Here is a 24,064-nt window from a genome sequence, read left to right as displayed (position 1 = left end):
TGACGCATTGCAGGTACGAACCCGCCAATCAGCGCCCTCCTTCTCTCGTTCAGCGCCACAGATACACTTTCCTAAATGTTCCTCCGCCAGGAAAAGTAGCGCCATGCTCGCCCTTGCTCCCGTCGTTCCCCCAAGAGGAATCTTCCTGCTCTCCCGTGTCCGACGCTTTCCTCCGCTGGAGCCTGGGGACAGTGCGGGTTCAGATTCGAGATGGGGGCAGGGTTTGTAGGCAGGAGAGCGGCGAGCCGGAACTCGTTCCTACTCCAGCGACGGGGGTGGGGGCGCGCAGTGATCTTGGAGGGGCGTGAGGAGGTTTATGAGGCACTGCTGGGCAGCGGGTTGGGCTCAGTGTGACCGTGAGGCGAGCCGCGGAGTGGATAGGCAGCGAGTGGTTGGCTACAGCGTTCTGAGCTCGAACACCCCCCAGCGCTAGGCCGAGCCACCATGGTGAGTGCGTGGGGGTGGGGTGGACTGCGCGTCCCCTCGGGCTAGCTCCGGGTCCCGGTCCGCGGGGGAGAAGCGGGCTCGCGGGGCTGCGGCGAGTGGGGCGGGAGTGGAGAAAGGGGGCGGCGGGGCAGCGCTGGGGTCTGTGGGGGGGAGGCGACTCGCGCGCGCGGTCCGACCTTCCCGCCCGGAGCGAGTGGCGCCGGCGCCGATTCAAACTGTCCGGTCAGTTGGCTGTGAGCGCCATGATGCTTGGGGGCGGGGAGGGCGGACAAATAACGGTTTCTCGTGGAAAGAGCACCCTGGGGGGTGCCGGGAGCCGGCAGTGGCGGCACTAGCCGCATCTCCCGCCCCTGGCGCTTGTCCAGCCGGACTTGCGGGGAGCCGTCCCCGAGCACTGGCAACGCACCGCGGAGCCCTACGGCTTGCCGCGGCGCTGGGGAGGGGCTGCCTCTCCGCCCCATCTGTCCCCAGGCTGGCGCAGGGCTCCGGGGCGGGCTCGCCCGGCGGCCCTCGCGCCGGGAGCTTCCTTACTGTGGCGAAGGGTTTTCACTGCGTTTCGGTGCCGGCTTCCACCCGGACGCTCCTCTCGGTGGCCGCGGGTTTGCTCGTCTCCCGAGCAGACGAGTCCCGCCGGATCTGTTCGCGTCCAGTGTTCCGGACCAGCTCCTGGAGCGAGCGAGTAGCTCTTCTGATGCGCCCAGAGTGAAGTTCTTTGCCCAGTAAGAAAAAGCAATACTAGTAAGTGCCTATTACTGCCCGTCCCATTAAAGGAAAGTTTAGATTTACAGTGTAAAGGGGTCCTTTTTATTTCAGTAGCTGTTTTCAGTATCGGTTTGATTTTTAAGCCAACCCCTAAAATAGGGTGCTGGCTAAAATGCAACTGTAGTATCCCCTTTTGGTGGGGAAAGATGCCAGTTTAACAAGACTCCAGATTATGCCACTACTCTAGATGAGCTGGACAAATACCAAAATAAATACTGTATATCAGAAATAGGTTCTCAATATAGCAACGAAAGAATTTAATGCTTACGTTGTCTTGTAGTCTTTTTCCTACCAAACCAAAACTGGATTAGCTTGCAAGAGCCAAGCAAGTTCTTAATATAGAGAAGGGTGTGACCAGGGGACATGGTGGCATCTTCAATATGGCTGTGGTCATTACCAGCGGACCAAACTTGGTTAAACTGGAGAATGATGATTATTCAAATTGAATGTACTAGACTGTGCATAATGCTTTGCCCACAACTCAAGTTGTGACAACATATATGTAATTATATACTAATCCAGCTCTCTTGTTGCTGATTTTGTGCTTCCTAGCAGCATAACTGTGTCAGCACTGGTTATAGTTAACAGGTGTTTCACCTAAATTCTAGGTTCTGGAATACAGTTGCATCTGTTTCTGTGGCTTTAACTTGTTTCTGATTTGGCTCCTCCACTGCCTGCTGTGGAACTATCTTAGAACTGTTGAAGTCTGCACAGGATGGCTAGTCCTCTTGTGTAGCTATTGATAGGAATAATCAAAAGGTTTGACTTAACTAGTACACAGTTCAACCTCTAGGGGGTGCATTCACTGTTCAGGAGTTGCACTGTATAACTAGTACTGTAGGTCTTTGCTTTAAGCTCTCTAGTTGCTGTTTTAATCACCTGACCACAGATAAGTTGCTGAACTTCAGCTCTAATCTTGAGTGCCTAACAGAAAAGATTTAATTTGATACCGCAATCTAGCTTGTAAATTTGGAGCGAAACTTTAAGGAAACAACATATTTCAGGGTGCATTGAAATATATTTGAAAAGTTGGAGGTTTTTGATTGCAAACAAAAAATCATCCCCTTTTCTCACAGATCAACTTAAGCAATTATATTCTTTAAAAGATGATATTTTAGAAGAAAAGTCAGGTGGAGAAGGCTTTCCAGTTACCAGTGGGGGGGGTAGGAAACTATCCTTGATCACGCTGGTCAGATTATACCTTCAGAACAAACTGATGGGTAAACAAGTGTTCCTGAAGCAAGGTGTGAATAATCTAAAGCCTGTATATACTGGCCTAAGTGCATAGTATGAGCACTGGGAAGTTTTCTAAGGCAACTGTGGTAGTGTCCTATTTCTGTAGCTGCTACTCCAGCTTCAGAACTGAAGGCATAACCTCTGCTATATGCCTCTGGGCTGTATTGGCTTGTGGGGACATATAGCAGCAGACTTGCTGACTACACCTTCAGTTGCTGTATTGCAGCAGTGCCTGCAGAGCTGGGCTCGTCCACAGATGATGTTTGTTCAGTCCTATCCCACCCACGATGCAATTCTGTTGCTCTTTTTGTTTTACTTTCTGTGACTATACATCTGAGGCTTCAATAGACCATCTCCCTCTTATTCCAAAACTTCTGTCCACTTCAAGTACCGCCACAAGTAGGATAAATGTTCTGGTTAGTGATCTATTGGATTATTTGCATGGGTCACTTTCAGAGGTAGGAAGTACTTGGAAATCTTAAATTAGGGAACGGGGGAACACTCAACAAATGAGCTGGATTTGTGAACAATATATAGGATTTAGAAACTCCCAGGTACTGACTTGTTGTTTACTAGTGAGTGACATGCTCACTACTTAACTTGTTTGTGGAGTGTTTAATGGGTATAAATCCTCTAACAGAACTGTGGTACATCTGCTCCAGTCTGTTTGAGCTATAAAAGTAACTGGGAAGGTATTGCTTGTTTTGTAGTATGAGCTTTGAATGACATTCTAAAGGCAGACAGCTCTAATTTTGCAAGGATGTTTTCTATAAACTTGACTGGCACTGCAGTATGCAGCAGTGTTTGAAAGTATGCCATGTAAGAATTGGATGACTGTCTGATTCTGTCCAAATTTTGTCTAATACACTTTTTGTTTAAAAAAAACTGGACCTGATAAGTCTGTATAGCTTTTTGCATCTGTAGCTAGAGAAGCTTACAAAATAGTGGACATGTCTGTTGTTCTGCCAAACTGAGGTGGTGGGACTTAATTCAGTGCTGTGGGATGGGTCACAGGTGACTTAATGGATGCAATGAACAGCTATTTGATTTTTTTTTTTCCTGTGGTCATTACTGCATTGTCCATTTACTTTGTAGGCCATGTCTCTTAAATCTGTATCATAGCCCAATTTTCCTGAAGTGCTGGGCAAATTATTAATAATTAAATGGAATATTCAAATTCAGTATAACCCCTGTTTCCACAAATGTCACTCTTCAAAATAAAAATTTGAATACATGAAACTGTTCCCCATTTTTCTTTCTGTAAATTACCTGTTTAATTCATTATTCCTTTTCCAGCAATAGATGGAGTAGATGATTCCCTGGACAAAGATCTTATTTCTCATAAGTGAAATGAGTTTGAGAATAATGGCAACATTAAACTCTAATGTCATGCAGTAGTCCTCCCATTTCTTAGTTTTAAGACTAGCCTTGAAAGACTAGCTTGATCAACTTCACTAAATGAGTGGTCACAATAAAAATTGGGAGAAGAGAATCAGTGCTGAAATCTCAAATTTTTATACAAGCCTGCTAAGTTCCCTGTAAGTTGGGTGGCCACACAGCAGCCTTCTTTGCATTGTTAAATTGGGCCTATTTTGTGACAGCCTCAGTATAATGATATAGAGAACCATATTCCTTAATTGTTGTAAAGCTTTAAATATTACTTTGGCTCAGTATTTACTATTCTTTTAAACATTTTACAAAATTACTAATGTTAATTTTAGTGTCAGCGAAGGTATGTACATCTCTAAAGAACCTGCCTGGTGACCTGCTGGGGGAGGGGCTCCCCTCCCCTGGCCCCAATGAGCCTGACTCAACCTGCTGCATCTGGGGTGCCCAAACCTAGCTGGGGTGGCCAGGCCTGGACCTAGCTGTGGCCTGGACCCGCCAGGGAAGGGGTGCCTATCCGGTGGCCGCAGCCCCAGAGAGGCATCCTCCCCTTGCAGCCCAGTTGCTGCTGCGGGAGTCCTCTCTCCTTACCATAGCCCCAGAGCACCCTCCTGCACCTCAAACCTCTCATCCCCAGCTGTACCCTGGAGCCCCCTCCTAAACTCTGAATTCCTCAGCCCCACCCCCACCACATAAATTATGTTACGTGTACCAGTATGAAGGTGATGGTGCACATAACAATTCCCTCTAATTTTTCCCACTCATGTGTGGGATGAACACTGCAAGCCTGCCACAAAAGTAAGAGTTTAGAGTAGCTGCAGATTATTAGGTTAATCTTCTGTCAATGGAATTTTAATGGGTAAATTTCTAGAAATACTCCTTAAAGTTGGAACAGCATGACCTCAGCTGAATGCTGATAATGTCTGAAGCTTATTTAAAGGTCACCTATTTTTGAAAATTAAAGAGACTCTTACTAAACTCCTCATACCATTGCTTTCTGTCGAAAGGGAACTTACTTGAAATTGGCTTTAATACTGTCCTTGTTGCTGGAAAACTGTAAGGCCCCAACACTAAAACTAATTGAAGGTTTATAGGTGTGCAACTTTAAACAAATAAATGCAGAGTTACATTTGTATGTACATTACAGCCTGTACAAATGCAGAGTTGTACAGGCTGTAATGCAGGATAGATTCAGGTGCCTAAGACAAAAGTCAAAAGGTATTAAAATACAAAATTTAAGACTGTTTTAATCAAACTTGTAAGATAAAAATCTTGTAACCATTTGAATACAAATATCACTAGTAACTTTCAGTACAAGCTGGTTATTTGATCACCAGCCTTTCATACAGGAAGCTTTCAACAGACACATGAAGATCATTTGTTTTAGGAAACATTTTATTTTAGTGATGGCTTTTCTAGTCTCTTCAAAATCTACATTAGTCTGCATCTGAACCTAGCATGGAACTTGGAAGAGAACAATGGACAGACCTTGCATATTAAATTTATAGACTAAACTCCTGTGTCTTCACTATTGATGATACTGATATACCTCTAAACACTGTCTAGAGGGGACTCGATGGCTCAGGAGTCTAGTAATTGGATATATGCTCTTACCTAGGTTAACTGCTCTATATTCAGCCCTGTTCAGTATTTGGTCATTACTAGCTGGTATTTTAACAACCTAGGAAATAAAATGGTGACTAGTCCTGCTGTAGTCAAGATGTATATTTTGAGACTATTTTTTGAATCAGCTCTGTAGCTTTAGGACTAAGCTGGAACATTGAAATGCACTGAGGCTCAGGTACCTAAGAATGAACAGAGATTCACAAGTGAATATGCTTTTGCAAATAAGTATTCTTGCTGGAATATAACATTATTTTTTCTATTATAGGCTGATCAACTGACAGAAGAGCAGATTGCAGGTGAGTTTTGAGATGCTATACTAACAAAAAAAACCCCTACACTTGAAGTTTCACTGAATTGATTTGATCTTAGTTCATGTGGCAAGTCATAATGAGTAAGTTAAATGTCTAAACAGGTGCTGGAACTAGAGGTGCTGCCACACCCCCCTGGCTTGAAGTGCTTTCCACTATATATGGGGCTTACAGTTTGGTTCAGTGGCTATCAGCACCCTCACTATACAAATTGTTCAAGCATCCCTGTTTCTAAATATAGAAAATACAAACAAGAAGTTGCCATCTCTAGTTTGCAAGTGAAACTTAGACTTGGCTTTCCTTTCAGGTAACGTTGCATACAAATCAGTTTGTCTAATTTTGAGATTCTGAAGAATAATTCTCTACTTGAAAACAGTTCAGACCCCATAATATTTATTTTAATTCTGGGGAAGCCTGTTCTTTCAGTCCTACTTTGCATTGTTAAATTGGACCTATTTTGTGATAGCCTCAATATAATGATTTAGAGCACCATATTCCTTAACTGTTATAAAGCTTTAAATATTACTTTGGCTCTGTATTTACTAACTCTTCCTTTTAACATTAATGATTTTGTAAAATGTTTACTTTAGTGTCAATGAAGGTACTTACATCTCTAAAAGTAAAGCACTAGTTATTGTTCATCTTGAAAGGTGCCTATTTTGTGTAACCAAGCTTTGTCCGTGCTTATTGTAACATCAAATATAAAATCTCATGAACTCTGAGAATTCTGCTTATTACTAATAATTGCTTAGCAGGTCTTGCTGCCTTGTTGCTCATTTGCAAATTCAAGATAGCATAAGAACTAATATTTTAACTTCTTTTGCATAATATTTTAGCTGGGGAACCTACACTATATGCAAAAAGCAGGAATTATGTGTGGAGACGTCTTGCTTAATGCTGTTACTCTTGAAGTGAGTGTGGGTCTAAGTTTCAAAAGTACAGTCCAGGGATTAAATTCCCCCACATCCTGAGATAAACATTCACTACTTGCTTGTGGATGGGGTTGCAGGTGGATTTCATGATGATTGCTGGTTTTGCAGAAGATGAACTAACTCGGACTTGACTTAGTCTTCATCTATTACTATATTGGGTTATCTAGCTATACAGAATGCAGATCTTGTTAATGGTTGAGTTTGAATAGGGCATACTGTTTCAGTAAATACTGTTAAATCTTGAAGTACTTTCCTGCTATTAAAAGTATATTTACATAGTATTAGAATTAAATGTAAAGATGCTAATGTTCAAAATAAACATTGAAATCTAGTCTTACCTGAGTCCCAAGTATAAACAAATAACTGTTACCCATGTTTAAGATTGCTCCTAAGCATTAATTTCATATTCAGAAAAATTAAATTTTAGATGCAAGTAACCCCTTTCCTAGCACAGTTTATATTCTCAAACCTTTGTGTATCCTCTCAGCATTTGTTTTGAGCACAGTTCTGAAACTGAAGAGCAGTGGGACTGTATTGTGTATTTATGCTGAAGTCTGAAAACTCTTGCTAATTTTTGGAAGTTAAACTGACTTATGGACTCCAGAAATCAAAGTCTAAAGTTTTATCTAATGGTGGTAAAATAGGTACCATGGCAGTAAGATCAATCTCATTCAGCCTCAGGGCTTTATAGATAGCTGCTTACATCTTTCAACTTTCTAAGGGTTTTATTGCTAAAGATAAGTTTTGTTTGACAGACTATCATATCTACTTGTTGCTTAAATTAAGGCTTCAGTTGTCCTCTCTTACAGGCTGTAGTAGTCTTTGTGCTGGTGACCTCTGCGAGGACACAGAAAAGTCAATATCTGACACTTTCAGGGATAATGCAAATGTTGACAGCCCTGTGTTGATTTGATTGGACAGCAATGACTGCCTAATGGCTTTGAAGTCTAAAAGTGAAAAAACAGCTCCGCTTGAGATCTTTGTATTGGAGTAGAGAGTTTGAAAAATAGGTCAATTATGGCTTTAACATGTTCATGTCTAAGGTTCTGTTATGCCAGTCAGACGTGTCAAGTTACTGATTCTGTAATGCATGTAAAACATGTACATAATCCGTTTAGTTTACATCACTTTGTCTGCCAGGTTTGATCATGCATGTCAGTGATAAGCTTCTATTGGTGTACTAAGAGAAAAAGAAATGGATCTACAGGTGTTTAGGATCTTTCCATCATTTGATCTGTCTAGTTTCATCTTGAAAATTCACATTTGTCTGAGTACACTTTTAGTGGGTTTTTTGTTTGACAGCTCTTTTGCAGTCAGTAATATGGGGGAAATAATGGTGTTTCCATGACACTACAGCATTTACAAATGTACTTGATGCAAGCAAAGACACTTGTGGAAGAGCCAGTGCAAATTCTCTAGCCAAATGGAGAAATTTATCTGTACATAAGTGTGGCTGTCTAAGCACACTGTTAAATCTTGAGAGAGTAAAATTTGATGGAGATCTTCTCAGGAAGATAATGTGCAGCCTGGGAATAAAAACTGGATTGAAATTGTGGTTCTGACACTTCAATTTTATTTCCCAAAACTTTATATCTGAGATGCACTCTGAATATGTGGCATACAACTAGTAACTGCATTGTGTAGTAAACGTACTTCAGTGCATCTGAGATGGCAGTGGGGGCTTGGGTTCTTCAAACCTTCACTTCTCAGACAAGTGAAGGAAGTGGCAGCTTATTCAACAAATGTCTTCATCTATGTTAGACTAGGACAACTGGTATTATACCAGGTGGCTTGAGACCCAAAAATACTAGTGTTGAGACTTGGATTTCATATTGGAAGATTGTGCTGAGACAGTCCAGTTGACCCCTCTTGATTCAACAATAACTTGATAGTGATGCCCACATTTAATCCTGAAGTCCCTGTGATATGTAGATGGAGGAAGGCTTCTGAAGAGTTAGGTCATGTCTACACTACACAGCTTTTAGTGACATGACTGTCGCTACAGCCATTCCATTAAAAGTCATGCAGTGTAGCCACTATTTGTCAGCTCTCCTGCTAACAATCTGTCAGCACAGGTGGCATTTACATTGTCAGCAGGAGTGCTCTCCTGCTAACAATGTGCTGTTCACGCTGGCACTTGTCACAGCAAAACTTTTGCCTTTTGGGGGAGGGGAAGGTCAACACCTCTGAAAGACACAAGTTTTGTCATTCAATTGCCTGTGTAGACATAGCCTTAGTGGCAGAGGTTGTCTCACAATGATATAGAGAAAGCTTGAAACTTTTTCATGGCTGTTTAGAAAAGTTATTGGCTTTATTAAAGCACTTGAAGTCACAGTAGGTATAATTAGTCTGAGTTTTGACAGCTTGGTGGAGCCATGTGGTCTTAATTTATGCTGAAGTTACTGTTTGGTGCAACAAGTTACCTTTTCTGCTTTATGGATGATGTGGATTGGACTATTAGCTGGAAGAGGTCAACAAGAATAGTGGCAGAAACTCTGGGAACAAACAACTAATTTCTGGAAATAGTTGGTCTACCTATCTAGCATACCACATCTGAGTAGGAGCTATCTTTCTTGGCTGACCCAATCTGGGAAGGAGATACTGGGGACCAGATCGACAAAGGGACTTAGGAGTTACAACCCCTAGAAAATCAAGAAAACAACACTGAGGTCCACAAAGCCTGAGTTTCAGATGCCTAGGCTTCCCTCTACAATGAATGGGGAGAGAGAGGTGCCTTTGAACAGGAGTCAAAAGCCAGCAAAATAGGTGGAGAGATTCCTAAGCCATCCAATGGTAGATGATGATGAGTGGGACATATTCTAAGCCCTATCCTTCTCTTGGAGATAGGCATCTAAATTTGGACTGCAATTTGCAGAAGGCAGCTCTTTGCCAAGGAAGATGAAAGGGAAGTAGGTGTCTTAACTCACCACCTCCTCTGGTGGAGGTGGTATCAGTGCCCACCTTCTTTTAAGCCAGTAGTTAGAACATTGACCTGATATGTAGGAGACCAGATTCAATTACCCCCTCAGGCAGAAAGTGTGGAGGTGGTGCCTTTTCCTATGCATAGATTTTGAATGGTACCTGCTCCAGTGGGCAGCCTCTGAGCATGCCTACTTAGGCCCCACATGCAACTTAGGCAACTGAATCTCTGGGGCTTGCACAGGAGCTAGTCCTCTGGGCACCTAGAGAGAGGCAGCAGTGCACATGCACAGTCAAACATAGATCCCCTAGGGAACCCTGACCCCAAGAACTTAGTCAGTTTAGACACCTACAGTTTGGGTGGGAGGCTTATGGAGCCTAAAACTAGGAATCAGGCACCTGAATACCTTGTGGATCAGCGTGTGGGTCTATTAGTGGAGGAGACTGCTACCTTGTCCAGTAGGAGGACAGGGTACTAGTACATCTGAGATGATTAGGAATTGGCTCAGGAAGCTGTCCTAACAATAAACTAACTTGCTACTTTTCCTTAATTGAGTATTTGACTGTCCAAAAATAATTGGACAGTTGACTTGTCAAATATTGGTCAAACCGGGGTGGATTTGATTTAAAACACTAGTTGGGAAGACTCCATTTAATCATAGGTTTCAGAGTAACAGCTGTGTTAATCTGTATTAGCAAAAAGAAAAGGAGTACTTGTGGCACCTTAGAGACTAACCAATTTATTTGAGCATAAGCTTTCGTGAGCTACAATGTGCATGATAATCAAGGTGGGCCATTGTAAGGAGAGTGATCACTTTAGATAAGCTATTACCAGCAGGAGAGTGGGGTGGGAGGAGGTATTGTTTCATGGTCTCTGTGTATATAATGTCTTCTGCAGTTTCCACAGTATGCATCCGATGAAGTGAGCTGTAGCTCACGAAAGCTTATGCTCAAATAAATTGGTTAGTCTCTAAGGTGCCACAAGTACTCCTTTTTTCCATTTAATCATGGTTTTCTACATAAGTGCATTTTTGTTGGTTGTTATAACCTTAATACATATTCTTCACAACTCCAAGATGTAGGTTTCATTTTTAGAAGATACACACTATACATTTTTCAACTGATTTATTTTGAAAACGTTTCAGATTAGTTTTACAGCTATATCAGAAAATGAATGATTGTTTGGTTATTTCATTTACCAAAGGTAATTGAAGCAGTTAGTTCCCCTCTCAGTGACTTCATAAATATCTCCAATTCAACAGGTTAATCATTAATATTTAGAGGATTTTCTTGCCATCCTGTATTAGGAGGAGAACATCATGAGGCAGACATTTAGTTGTTTTCTTTAACTAAAACATTAAGTATTCTGGGTTTTTTCTTCAACAGCAAACATAATAATTTAACAAAACAAGCGTATGTCCCTCGCTTCTGACATTTATCTCCAGACTTATTCTTGTCCAGATCTATTCCACCCCAATAATCTTCTGTTTATTGAACTTTCTGAAACTTTGCACTTTTAGAGAGTGGTAAGGGATTGACTGTGAACACAAATTTGCAGAGGCACAATAGAGTTGAGGTCTTATTTCTCACTTCTCTTTATTTAATTATTTTAAAACATTTTTGCTGTTAACAAGCATGTTCCCTCTGGAGACACATCCACAGTTCTCAAACTGCAAAACTAAGCATCTCTGATGGTATCTTCTAGACCGGGATGGACAGACTTTTTGGCCTGAGGGCCACATCTGGGTGGGGAAATTGCTTGTAGGGCCATGAATTTAGGGCAGGTGGTTGGAGTGCACTCTGGGAAGAGGCTGGCACCATGTCCCTGCAGCCCCTGGGGGGGGCACAGAGGGCTCCATGTGCTGCACTTGTCTGTGGGTACCTCCCCTGAAGCTCCCCCCTCCAGACCACAGGGACATGCCGGCCGCTTCCCAGAGCAGGGCCCACGGTGCTACAGGGGTGGCAATCCTGCAGGCCCAATCCAAAGCCCTGAGGGGCCAGAGTCAGCCTGTGGGCTGTAGTTTGCCCACCCCTGTTCTAGACTGAGCACTGAGTCCCATTGGGTAGCTAGAAAGATTAACCTAAATAATGTAAAGAGAAGCCTGTAGAACCCCATAAGATTGGGTCCCTAATCCATGAACTATTGGAACTCATTTACAAAACTTAAACATTACATGAATATATTGTCTCATTCTATAGAATTTATCATCCCTATTCCATGATGAGATATCTTTGAGCTATAATGTATCTTAATTAAAACTATCTTTAGATAAGTTTTTCCTCAAAGCATTTTAGCAAAAGTCCGATTTTTAAAAAAAAACAAGATTTTTATCCACCATGGGTCAAACATTGTCAAATGATCAAAGTTTAAATCACTAACGATATCCTAGAATAGTATCAGAGCAAGACTTTATGGTCTGCAGTAGGCTTAGCCATAGCCTTGTACTTAAGTAACTTATTTGTAATTAGGCTTAACTGAGTTCCTTTAACATAGAAAATGAAGAACACAATGAAGTGAAATTCTTAGTTACATTCTTTAGCAGTGTTAGGTTAGTATTTAAATATGAATGTTCAAGACTGAAGTTACAAAAGAAAAATTAAATGAAAATAAAACATAACTATATAGTGATTTTTAAATGCTTGTATGCTAGGTAGGAAGTTGAGCAGCTCTTCAAGCAGCCTGATGGCTGTGCATCTTTTCTCTTTGTTGGGGAGGAGGCTTAAGGTTGGTCTGCACTGAAAATTAGATTGACCCAGCTATATCACTCAGTGGTCTGAAATCCACACCCTTAAGTGACATTGGTAAGTCCCTGTGTAGACAGCACTAGTGCAACAAAGTTCTGCCATCGACCTACCTACAGCCTCTCGGGTGCATTACCCACCTCAATGGGAAAACCACTCCTGCTGACGTAGATATGACCTATACCAGTGGCCTCCAAACTTTTGAGGGTCATGTCCCCTTTTCCCTGCTTTGGGGCCAGGAGCAGGCTGGGGTAGGGCACAGGGTAAGGTGGCTAGGGGCCAGAGTTGCAGGTGGGCCACAGTTGGGGCCGGCAGCTGGGGGTGACGGAGCTGTGGGCAGGCCACAGTGGGGACTGGCAGCCGGGCCACTGGCCAAGTGCAGAGCTGTACCAAAGCTGGGACAGGGTCAGGCATGGACCCAGAAGCTGGGGCGGGGCTGGAGTAAAGCTATGGGTGGGGCTGGGCTTGGTGGTGCTCCCTTGCCTGGCTTGGTCTGCTGCAATCCCCCGAATGTTCCTCCGCACCCGCTTAGAGGGGCACATCTCAGTTGGGGGTCCTCTGGTGTACACTGAAGCACTATAGCGTTTTAAGTGTAGATAGGTCCTTTGTGGTTGTAAACCCTTTCCACTCCTTTCTGAGTTAACATCTGTATGTTTGTCTAGTTAGCTTAAATTGCAAGACCTTCAGGGCAGGGACTGTCTTAACTTGTTAATGTGCTTTGTAAATGGCCATGTGTATTGTATATATTTGTATGCCAGGTTTGGTTCAAATCTATTAGAACAATCAAGATACTTAACTTTCAGTTAGTTCATCATTTTTCAACAGATGTCATTAGCATGCACTGAAAGGAGTGATCAGGACACTTAGACTGCATCATGGTGCCATCCAAAGCATAGGCCACTACCTACATCAGGGCATTCTTGCTGGAATATTTGACTGGTCAATTGACCAGCTTGCCAAGCCTACTCTGTTTTGGGGGAAGACTGAGAAAGTGGTAGCAAAAATGATTATGTAAAAATAGGTTTGGTATTTTTATTTGCCTCCTGCTTTTTGATCCTTTAGGATGCACTGGGGTCACATTTTGAAACTCTCCACAGCCACAAGGGCTAGATGTGAGGTCCACAGGTGCCTCCAGAAGTCCAGGTAGCCGTATTGGCCAAGAATGTGTGTTCATGTATGAGACCTGGCCAGGAGTCTGTCTTCTCTCTGTGATGCAGCTCTTGTCACAGTTAGCCATGGCTTTGTGATCTCCAAATTGACCTATTGTAATGTGCTTTACTTGAGGCTATTCCTAAAGACCATTTGGAAACTTCAGCTGGTACAGAATGTAGTTGCCCACTTACGCTTACTATAGAAAACAGTACTGTTTTATACCTTTGCTCTAGTAAGAGATTACACTGGCTTCAAACATTTTCATACTCATCATTATTCCCACCATTGATCCACAGGCTTTTACACATGTTCAGGGTCCTATTTCCTAGACTTTATCACTGCTGTAGTGGAGGTGGGAGTTGGTGCAGCACAGCTGGGCTGTTGAGGTTTTTATAATGGGGGGGGGGGGGCTCAAAGAAAAAGTTGAGAAACCCTGTTATAGTGCACTTCTGATCATTTTCTATTAACATATGACTGCTCACTTCAGTAAAAGTATGTTTAATTCACATTTTAACAAAAGTGCTTTGGGACAGTGACTTTCAACGTTTCCAGACTACTGTGCCCCTTTCAGGAGTCTGATTTGTCTTGTGTACCCAAGTTTCACCTCACTTAAATTACTTTCTTACAAAATCAGACATAAAAATGTGTCGTCATACTGTTACCTTAAAAATGGTTGCTTTCTCATTTTTATCATATTATAAAATTGGAATATAAATATTCTACTTCCATTTCAGTGTATACTATATAGAGCAGTATATAAACAAATTTTATGAAATTTTAGTTTGTATTGACTTTGCTAGTGCTTCTTATGTAGCCTGTCGTAAAACTAGGAAAATACCTAGATGAGTTGATGAACCCTCTGGAAGATCTTTGTGTACATGTACCCCAGTTGAGAACTACAGGTGCCTTGGGATATTCAGCATGCAGTGTATGAGTCTTAGGGCTTGTCTACACTGGCAATTTACAGCGCTGCAACTTTCTTGCTCAGGGGTGTGAAAAAACACACCCCTGAGCACAGCAAGCTTCAGTGCTGTAAAGCACCATTGTAGACAGTACACCAGTGGTGGAAGCCACGCTAGTAGCTATACCCCTTGTGCAGGTGGTTTGGTTTAAGAGCGCTGGGAGAGCACGCTCTCTCTCTCCAAGTGCTCTGCTGTGACCACACAAGCCACATTAAGCTGCAGCAGTGCTTTATAGTCTAATAATAGACTAGCCCAAAGTCATCTAAGTAGTTGATGACACAACTTACTGTGACTACTGCAGATGGGTGTGTAAGTGAGAACTCTCTTGGAATACTTCCTGTTGAGAAACTTAGAGGAAAAATCCACACCCCTGAATGATGCTGTTAAACTGACCTAACACCTGGTGTGGACAGCACTTGCTTGGCTGGGAAAACTTATCTTGTTGACCTAGCTACTGCCTCTTGGGGAGGTGGCCTGCCTTATGCTTAGCTGGCAGAATTTTCATAATTTAGTCATTAAGGCTCAAACTAGCTTCATGCAAAGAAAATGTGAATTTAGTAGTAAAACTTCACTTTTAAGTTTAAATCGGGTGCCTGTTGCTAAAGGCAGATGGTTTTTGGTATGGACTCCAACAGCTTCATTACTGGCTTGTGCAGCCAAACAGTGTTTCTTGTACTAATCTTCCTTGGGGAATGTACTTGGTATTTGGGAGTGCTTTCAGGTAGCAGAGAGGCATTTGTCTCTAAACTGATCCTTAATCACAACTTTTTAGGGCTCTGAAGGCTTACTTTGAGCAGTGCTAGAACTGGAGCAAATAAATACCTCCTGGAAATACTCACAATTGCACTTAACCCACCTGAATGGATTGATTGATATTTCTAGTGAAGAGTAAAGTGCAACTGAGCACTCAGAAATTGAGCTGTAACTAGTCTACAAGTGTACAAGAGCCAAATACTTCTGAATTTTTTTTCACTTAAGGATGAAAGGTTGCTGTTCAAAGGCTACTTTTGTCTAGGATATTGTAGCTGAAATAGCTGTAACTGCCTACTTCAGTAATGTAGATGAAACATCACTAGCACTTTTGGACAGTAGTATATGAAAAGGCTGCTAATGAAGTGTCAATCTTTTGTTCCCGTCTACTCTATTTTCAAATCGTTCCTGTGGTTTAGTGACTTATGGTGCTGATGGTCAAAGTCTTAAACATGGCCTTGCTTGGTTGTTTGGCAAGTGGGTCAAATAATGTGAGTTGACCATCTATTTGACCAAAGTCAAATGCTGAAATATTTAACAAGAATGTCCTGATTTAGGTGGCCATTTTCCTTTTGATTGCATCATGATGCATTTTCATAATTCATTGGTTTACATTTGACTTAAAACTCAAGTGACTTGTTTTTGAATTAGGCATAAGTACCAGAGGCTCCTCTGGTTTCTCATCATAAGAGATGGCTTGAACCTGCTGCTTTTGAGTATCTTGTGTAACAGGACTTACCAGTTAAACCTCCACAAGTGGACTTGATAGGGTTTATTCACTTCAGGCATGCTTCCTTTAGATCAGCAGAAGTAGAGAATTTAAAGTAGAGCCATCCAGAAATTGGCTAAGATGGAGTATAGAATACACTAATGCTAGGGCTAATCAAACAAATTTGGAAAACTTACTCATTTCCATAGAAACTGTTTAATTTTCACTGCTACTAGTTCTAATACTAAACTTTAATCTATGGCTAACCCTTTCATATTAGAAAAATAGGCACATTTCTTAAACAACCCCTTCAGTTAGGGAGAATGCTCACTAGGTACTGACAGATGGCCTTCCACTTTTATGAATGAAAGGATTGAGTTACATTTAGGGTTTCCAGTTCTAGTTGAAATTCGCTCCAGCAAATATTTAAGAGCTTTTCTCAGACTTACTTCAAACTTAATGCTCTACTTCAAACTTTAATTGAATTGTTCTGTAGGTAAGCCTGGTAGACCCAAAGACTTTGCTGGGAGATTTCTACTCCTGGGGGAAATCTGCACATATGCAGAATTTATGTCCCCTGCAGATTTCTTTGCTTCCCTGCAGAAAAATGACTTTCTGATGGGGGAAGCCACAAGAGCAGGGTCATGACCCTCCCCAGCAGTGTGTTTTGCGTGCCCAGGGCAGCCAGCAGAGAGGTAAATGACTGTGGGGCAGAGAACAGGACTGGGGAAGACCCAGCTGGTGGCTTCTACCCTGTTCCGGGTTCAGCTTCTAGTCCTGGCTGCGCTGAGGACGATGGGACTTCCTCTTCCCCTGCACAGCATCTGTGTCAAACCCATCCCCAGATTTCTCCCTTAGCAAACTCTGTAGCTCCTGCCCCTCCCTGCACACATCACTCCTCAGCTGTAGAGAGATCACTGTACAGGGAGCTGCTCCCCCATCCACCCAATGCTTGTGCATCCAGACCCCCTCGTACCCAGACCCTCCCAAAGAGCCTCACTCTGCTGGACCCATAATCGCCCCATTCCCCGTGTACCTGGACCACACCAATGAGCCACCTGCACGTGGATCCCCACTGAGCCCAAACCATCTTCACCTGGACCCCCTGCAGCATCCCATAAACATTGCACCCAGATTGCCCCGCACCTGGATTCCCCCACCGAGCTGCCTGCACCCAAATTGCTTTACACAGAACCTTATCAACCCACTCCTGGATCCCTCCACACTTGGAGCATGCCTGCCTGCACCTCACATGGAGTGGCAGGGCCCTGGGGTGTTTCTGGGGCAGGCCTGGTCCTTGGGCTGTCAGAGTTGGGTGCAGCCTCGCTGCTGAGTCTGTGTCCCTGTGCTCCCCAATGCCATGGTGGAGCCGCCACGTTTATTTTAAAAAATTTGCAGGATTTAATTTTTTGGCACAGAATGCCCTCGGGTAATTTTCCTCAAAGCAAGGGCTCTAGATACAGTATTCTAGAAAACTAAATTCAGTGCCTGAAATAACTAATAACCTGCCTAATCTAAAACAGGAAACCATAAGTGTTTGTAACTGATCACAGGTGATACATCTTGACTTTTTGATTAGTCATTTCAAATTAAGTTGGTTTTAATAATCTCTTGTCTTGTCAAACAGAATTCAAAGAAGCTTTTTCACTATTTGACAAGGATGGTGATGGTACTATAACAACAAAGGAATTGGGGACAGTGATGAGGTCACTTGGCCAAAACCCCACAGAAGCTGAGTTACAGGATATGATCAATGAAGTAGATGCTGATGGTAAGCTTTCTAAGAAGCAATTTGTTGAATATAAACTTCTTAAATGTGTTACTAATAACAGAATTAATTCTCTTGCAGGCAATGGCACAATTGACTTTCCAGAATTTCTGACAATGATGGCAAGAAAAATGAAAGATACAGACAGTGAAGAAGAAATTAGAGAAGCATTCCGTGTGTTTGATAAGGTACTAAAGTATCGTATAAGGTTTGCAAGTTAGTTGAGGGATTGAATAAAACAAATTCCAAATAACTCTTACTACTAAATCCCAAATGACTAGTCTAGAAATTCTATATACAGTAGTAAGATCATACTTAGTCACTACCAATTGCCACTATTGTTGGACTTTGGATGATCCTCTCATGTAACAAATAGAAGGCCTGGACATATTTTAGGTGCTAGTCAATGGGAAATTACTCCTATTTGGGGTGATTGTGAAATCTTAATAAACTTCATTGGGAGGCATGTTACAACACTTAATGTACATGGGGAGATCCCTTTCAGGAGTGTCACACAGTAGACAAATTTCAGGAGATACTTCAGTAAGGCACTCGGGTGCCTATCTAAATGGTCCACATACTTGTTGTAAGCTGGAAATTATATCCTAGCTTCCATAAATTTACAGGCTCTCAGAAGTACGAAACACTTTGGCTGCAACTCCATGGATTTTTTTAGATATATTCTAATGCACTAAAAACTGCTTAAATTCAAACAATGGCTCGTTCCTTATACTTACGAATGTACAGTATCAAAGTAGGGTTGCGAACAGCCACAACTTACTGCTTGTACATAATTGTTTATAGAGGAAACATCAAATCAGACCAGTTAGATTTTCTTGAATGTTATAGCTGATATGATATGCATGTTAAGTCAGTTGTACAGTTAATTTATTGGCTTTTACTTATGAATTACTGAGGTACTACTGAAAACAATTCTGACATGGTCACTTCCCCTCTGGAAGTGGTGTTGTGATGGAGGGAGCAATTAGCAACTCTTCCATTCTAGAGAAGCTCCTACTTCTTGTCTAGAAGTACTGTATGTAGAGTAATTTCAGAGGTTATTTGGTTCACATTGAAATTCTCTTTAAACAGTTTAAACTTGTTTCTTTAGGATGGAAATGGTTATATTAGTGCTGCAGAACTTCGCCATGTGATGACAAATCTTGGAGAGAAGCTAACAGATGAAGAAGTTGATGAGATGATTAGGGAAGCAGACATTGATGGTGATGGTCAAGTAAACTATGAAGGTAAATTTCACTAGAAACAATGCATTCTTGTTTTCTGATCTGAGGAGCTACTTGGTGGATAAGGATGACCTGAAGTGTTCAGCTGAAGTCAAGCTTCATTCAGCTACACCAGACTACAAGAATTTGTTTATGTAGGAAATATCTCCTCAATGTAGGGATTTTTATGGAGAAGGGTACTTAACTGTATATATTTGGTACAATTTAAATCCACTCCAGCTCCTCAAATACTTGCATAAGTGATTCTTTGGCTCCCAATTATAGATACCAGTTTATTGCTGCTTTTACTTCTAGGGATGAAGGATGGCAGTGGAACCATTATAAAGACCTGTTAAATTCAGGTGACTAATGCAGTGTCTCAAAATCCTTCCCAAAACTAACTCAACCAGAACCAGTAGCTCCCTCCAGTATAATATTGTACCGAGTGAGGTGAGTTTAACTGGTGATTGTACACCTATTTAGCTCTGCCCCAATTTAAAGCTATTCATCTGAAAACCATACTAGGAAGTCTAGTCCATTGAAGTCTTTAGTCAAGAGTTAAATCTGAATTCTTACACCTGCAAAGTTAGTTAAATGTCTTCAATTTGAGGAGAAAATTCCTTAAACCCTGTACTCTAAAGAACTCTAGACTTAACAAATATATATAAAGCATTTCATGTGAAATAGTACAGCAGTGACCTACTTATACCAGGTTTGTGTTCCTTGCTCACTGGTATCCCAAGACTCTTTACTTGTTAAATCCATGAAAATTTTAAATTTGAGTGCTTGGTCATGTGTTCATAGTGTCAAAGGGTTACTGTTTGGAATGAAGCTGGATAGTGTTAGGATTTCATTTTATCCTTTGGAATTATACATATTGTAAGGACCCTAGTTGATCTCATGTCCACAGATAACTTCTAGCTCAACTCTAGGGCAACGAAGGGAGTCTTTATGGATACCTAAAAAAGAATCAAATCCTTCAGTTGTAATAGTCCTTAATATTTCTAGTCAGCTAAGATTACACACCTTTCTGTATATCTTAAGCTTTGGCTTTGGAGTGAGAAGCCATTTAAGTTGTTATAGACATGCTGTTAATGGGTCCAAAGTTGCTACTCCAATTTATATTGCAGTAAAAGAGGGTAAGCAACCACCATTTAGACTTCTAGAATTAGTGTACAGAGTTACAGAAACAAGCAACTATCAGTCCTATATATAGCCAGTTATTTCCATTTTGACAAAGTCTAGCACTAGTCTCAGATGTAGAGAGAGTACAGGGACTATTTTTCACAGAAAAGGTTCCACTTTTCCTGAAGCAAAAAGGCCAATTTTTTAGAGGGCAGCTAACATTAAGCACACTCTAATGGCCAGGACCAAATAAATCATGTTTCACTATATACATAAAATCTAGACCCTGAGAGCTCTCTTTTAGTAATTGGGTTTCTTTCCTTTTCTTCCCCTTTATGAATGGCTAGTCCCCTCCCTTGAAGCTGAAGCAGAGAAATTAGACCAGAGTATGAAGAAAGCACATGCAATTAGGAACTGATAACCTGTTCCACCTCTCCTGCCATTCTTCCCTCTCCTAACAAGAGAAGTGTGCTGCTCATTTGGGAGAGCAGGTCCCCTTTCTTCCAGCAGTCTTTGTGGCTCCTTCTCCCTGTGCTTCTCAGTGGCTAGTCAATACCCAAGAGCATGCCAGTTGCCCTCAAACTTCACCCCATCAGCATGCTCATCCCTAGGTCAGTGAGACCAAGATTCATAGATTCTGAGGTCAGGAGGGACTATTGTGGTGGTGTATTCTGACCTGTGTAACACATGTCATAGAAATTCCTCAAAATAATTCCTAGAGCATATTTTTAGGAAAAGCAGTCAGTCTGGATTTAAAAATTCGGTGATGGATTCTCCATCAAGACCCTTGGTGAATTTGTTCCAATGGCTAATTACCCTCACTGTCAAAAATGCACAGTATGAATTTCTCTAGCTTCAACTTTCAGCCATTGGATAGTGTTATATCTTTGCTGTATTGGTAAGCAAAATAGTTAATGGGTTCTTGATCTAAATATTTAGACTGTTATCAAGTCACCCCTAAACTGTCAACTGCTTCATTGGTCCATATTGCAGCCTCTTCTGTGCAAACACAATAAACTAGTTATTTCAATTTTGTATTTCATGGCAGTTAACAATCAGTCTCCTATGAAAGTGACTGGTAATGTGGTCTTTGCCCAATCAAAGCTGGTTGGGTAAAATAGTAAAACAAAGGGCAATAGTATTGTACAGAGTGGAAGTCTCTTCAAAGCAGACAAATATCTGCAGCTGCTAAGCATTTGCTAAAGATCTGTCAAAGAAACCTCCTGAAGACTTAATTATGGCCTTCTAGAGGCCTGCTAGAAATATTTCCTAACTGTGGTATGAGGTGTAAGATAAGGCCCCAAAACGCTGTGGGACTCAATACCACAAATGTCCTTATGTTTAGTGGGACAAGCCAACCCCCAGTAAGTTTAGAACTAAAACTGCAGCAAATGATATGCTGATATGCAGGTCACAGGGTTCTCCTGGAATAGAGTGCTGGAGAAGAGAGCCTAACTTCAAACACCTTCCTGCAAGAGACATCTCAGACATTGATTAGGAGTATCAGATCTATGTGAAACAGCATCAAGGTATTTAAGAAGCCAACTCAGAGTTCCTCCTACACAAGCATTCAGGTCTTGAACAGTTCAGGCAAACAATGCACATTACAACAAAGCTTAAACTTCATAATTTATAAACACTAGCAGCCTATTTAATTTTAAAACCAGGAAAAAATATCCATCTCCCTTTCAATTTCATATAAGAAGTCTTGAAGTTTAAATCTCATCAGTGTGATAGATTTGCTTGCTTTGATCTGCTTAGCTCTTGGAAGGCTCCAGACTGCTGTCCCTGTATGGCCCAGGGTCCTAATGAACAGCTCAGCCTACCATTAGGGAATTTTTTCCCAAGAATCCCCTGCAACATTTCATGAACGCCCAGGGGTTCACAAACCCCATTTTGGGAACCACTGGTGTAGAGGGAGATTCCTTTCTGTTCTGAGAGCCTGTAGTCTAATTGCATAAGAACTTAGTTTGTGAGATACTAATACAACTTTCTTTTCCTTTGCAGAGTTTGTACAAATGATGACAGCAAAGTGAAGAGATTGTACAGAATGTGTTAAATTTCTTGTACAAAATTGTTTATTTGCCTTCTCTGTTTGTAACTTATCTGTAAAAGGTTTTTCCCTTACTGTCAAAAGAATATGCATGTATAGTAATTAGAATTCCATTCCTCCATGTTTTTCTCCCTTTATCTTACTGTCATTGTTCTGATAATTTTTTGGAAAATTGATCAAAGTAACAAATGTTGCATGTGGCTTACTCTGGATATTTAAGCCCTTCTGCACATCTAAAGTTAGTTGGAGTTGATCAAATGTGGGAACATCTGGGTTATGCCTGTTAAAGTAGCTTTCTTTAGGAAACTTAGCATGTTGTTGAAATGTGGAGCCTTAACTCTGCGTGGACTATTGATAGTTAACAATATGAAACTTAAAAGTTGCACTATTGCAAAACGGGTGTATTATCCAGGTACTCGTACACTATTTTTTGTACTACTGGTCCTGTACCGGAAAAAAACATTTTCTCCTATTACTATGCTTTTTAAACTTTGTTTAGCCACTTATTTTCAGAAGAATCTGCTTATGGCACAATTTGCCTCAAATCCATTCCAAGTTGTATATTTGTTTTCCAATAAAAAAAATTTCAATTTACCCATATTGTTTGTGTATCCTTGTATTATTTATGGTATTAGACTGGCAACTCTACAATGAGATTAATAACCTCTACAAGTAAATCATGATCTGCATGCTGAGTGGATTAGATATTTGTTTAAAATGACTAGTAAAGAATGCTGAGAACTAGTGTCTTGGGGAAAGTGGCCATTTTTATCATGTTAATCCTAAATTTGGAGAAACTATTCCAGGTAGTTCTGTGACTTTCTTCAGTATTTTGTCTGGAAGGCTGGAACTTTAATAAAACGGGTTGCTATGGTCTGACTCCCTGCCCACCATCTGAAGCCTTTCTGCTGTCATACGGAAGACTCTGTAGTTGACCTAATTAAAATTGTTTGCTTTCCTTGCGACTGATGGGACTTTGTCAGTACTAAAGATCTTGAGACTAGTAATTTTATCAAAAGGAAACTCCAGAGCACATGTGCTTGTAAATACTTTAGGGTTAAGACTTAGACTTAGTAACTTTTTGAAATACCTGGCCTTAGATTAAGAGAAGTCCTGTTCTACAGATTGGCCATGATTGTGGATTGTAGCCATTAGCAAAGTTGAGATGTTACAATAAGCAGGACACAAAGTTATTTCACTTGGATAAGGACTAATTTAATGGAACCCTGAACCCTACATGTACCACAACACTGAAGGCACCATGTATGTAGCTCTACTCTCAGCTGCATCACATCTTTCATTTGGAACAGCAGTAATGGCAGAGGGCCCCTCATCCCAGAGGGGTAGGAGTAATAGCTGAGGGCCCCATTCACTCAGTACTTACACCATCGTCTAGGCAGGTGGATGTGGCTTTCTGTGCTCTCCTCCTGCCACATAGTCTTGGAACAACATCAAGTGCCTTTTTCCTTTCTATTCCACGCCTTGGATTTGTGTAACATTACATTGGTTTTAGGTAATCATTTCTCCTGCTAATTTACATGCTTTTAGTTTACCCATGAATGGCTGTTGTGTAAAAAGTATATACATATCCTGAAAGAGCTTGAAACAAGGCCAGGAACTAAATTATTGAGGGTACTGATTGACTAACTGTGGCATGACCCTCTTCTGGCTCCTAGGTTTAGGAGCAGCCAGGGGACTCTGCATACTGCCTGGACCCCAAGTGCTGCTCTGCAGCTCCCATTGGCTGAGAACCACAGCCAATGGGAGCTGTGAGGGTGGCACATGCACACAGGGCAGTGTGCAGAGCTGTCTGACTGCCTAGAGCCTGCACTCCTCTCTCTCCCTCCCACACCCCTGCCCCAGCCCTGATTCTCCCCCCCCCCCCCCACCTATCCATCCTAGCCTAGAGCCCCCTTCTGCACTCCACCCCCCTAGCCTGAAGCCCCCTCCTTCACCCCAAATCC

At 41.7% G+C, this 24,064-nt stretch overlaps 1 protein-coding gene across 1 annotated transcript; it reads left to right on the top strand.

The window, feature by feature from the left end:
• Positions 1–289: 289 nt before the first annotated feature.
• On the top strand, positions 290–22,700 carry CALM2 (calmodulin 2). The gene is made up of 6 exons (XM_048842856.2): positions 290–447; positions 5,723–5,753; positions 17,559–17,702; positions 17,781–17,887; positions 18,811–18,946; positions 22,055–22,700. Exons 1-6 carry the CDS (start codon positions 445–447, stop codon positions 22,081–22,083), a joined length of 450 nt encoding a protein of 149 aa, XP_048698813.1. The 5' UTR covers positions 290–444; the 3' UTR covers positions 22,084–22,700.
• The last annotated feature ends 1,364 nt before the right edge of the window (positions 22,701–24,064 follow it).

Source organism: Caretta caretta, chromosome 3, assembly GCF_965140235.1.
Source record: "Caretta caretta isolate rCarCar2 chromosome 3, rCarCar1.hap1, whole genome shotgun sequence".
In the NCBI taxonomy this organism is placed as follows: Eukaryota; Metazoa; Chordata; order Testudines; family Cheloniidae; genus Caretta; species Caretta caretta.
This window is presented reverse-complemented; position numbering and strand designations above follow the sequence as displayed.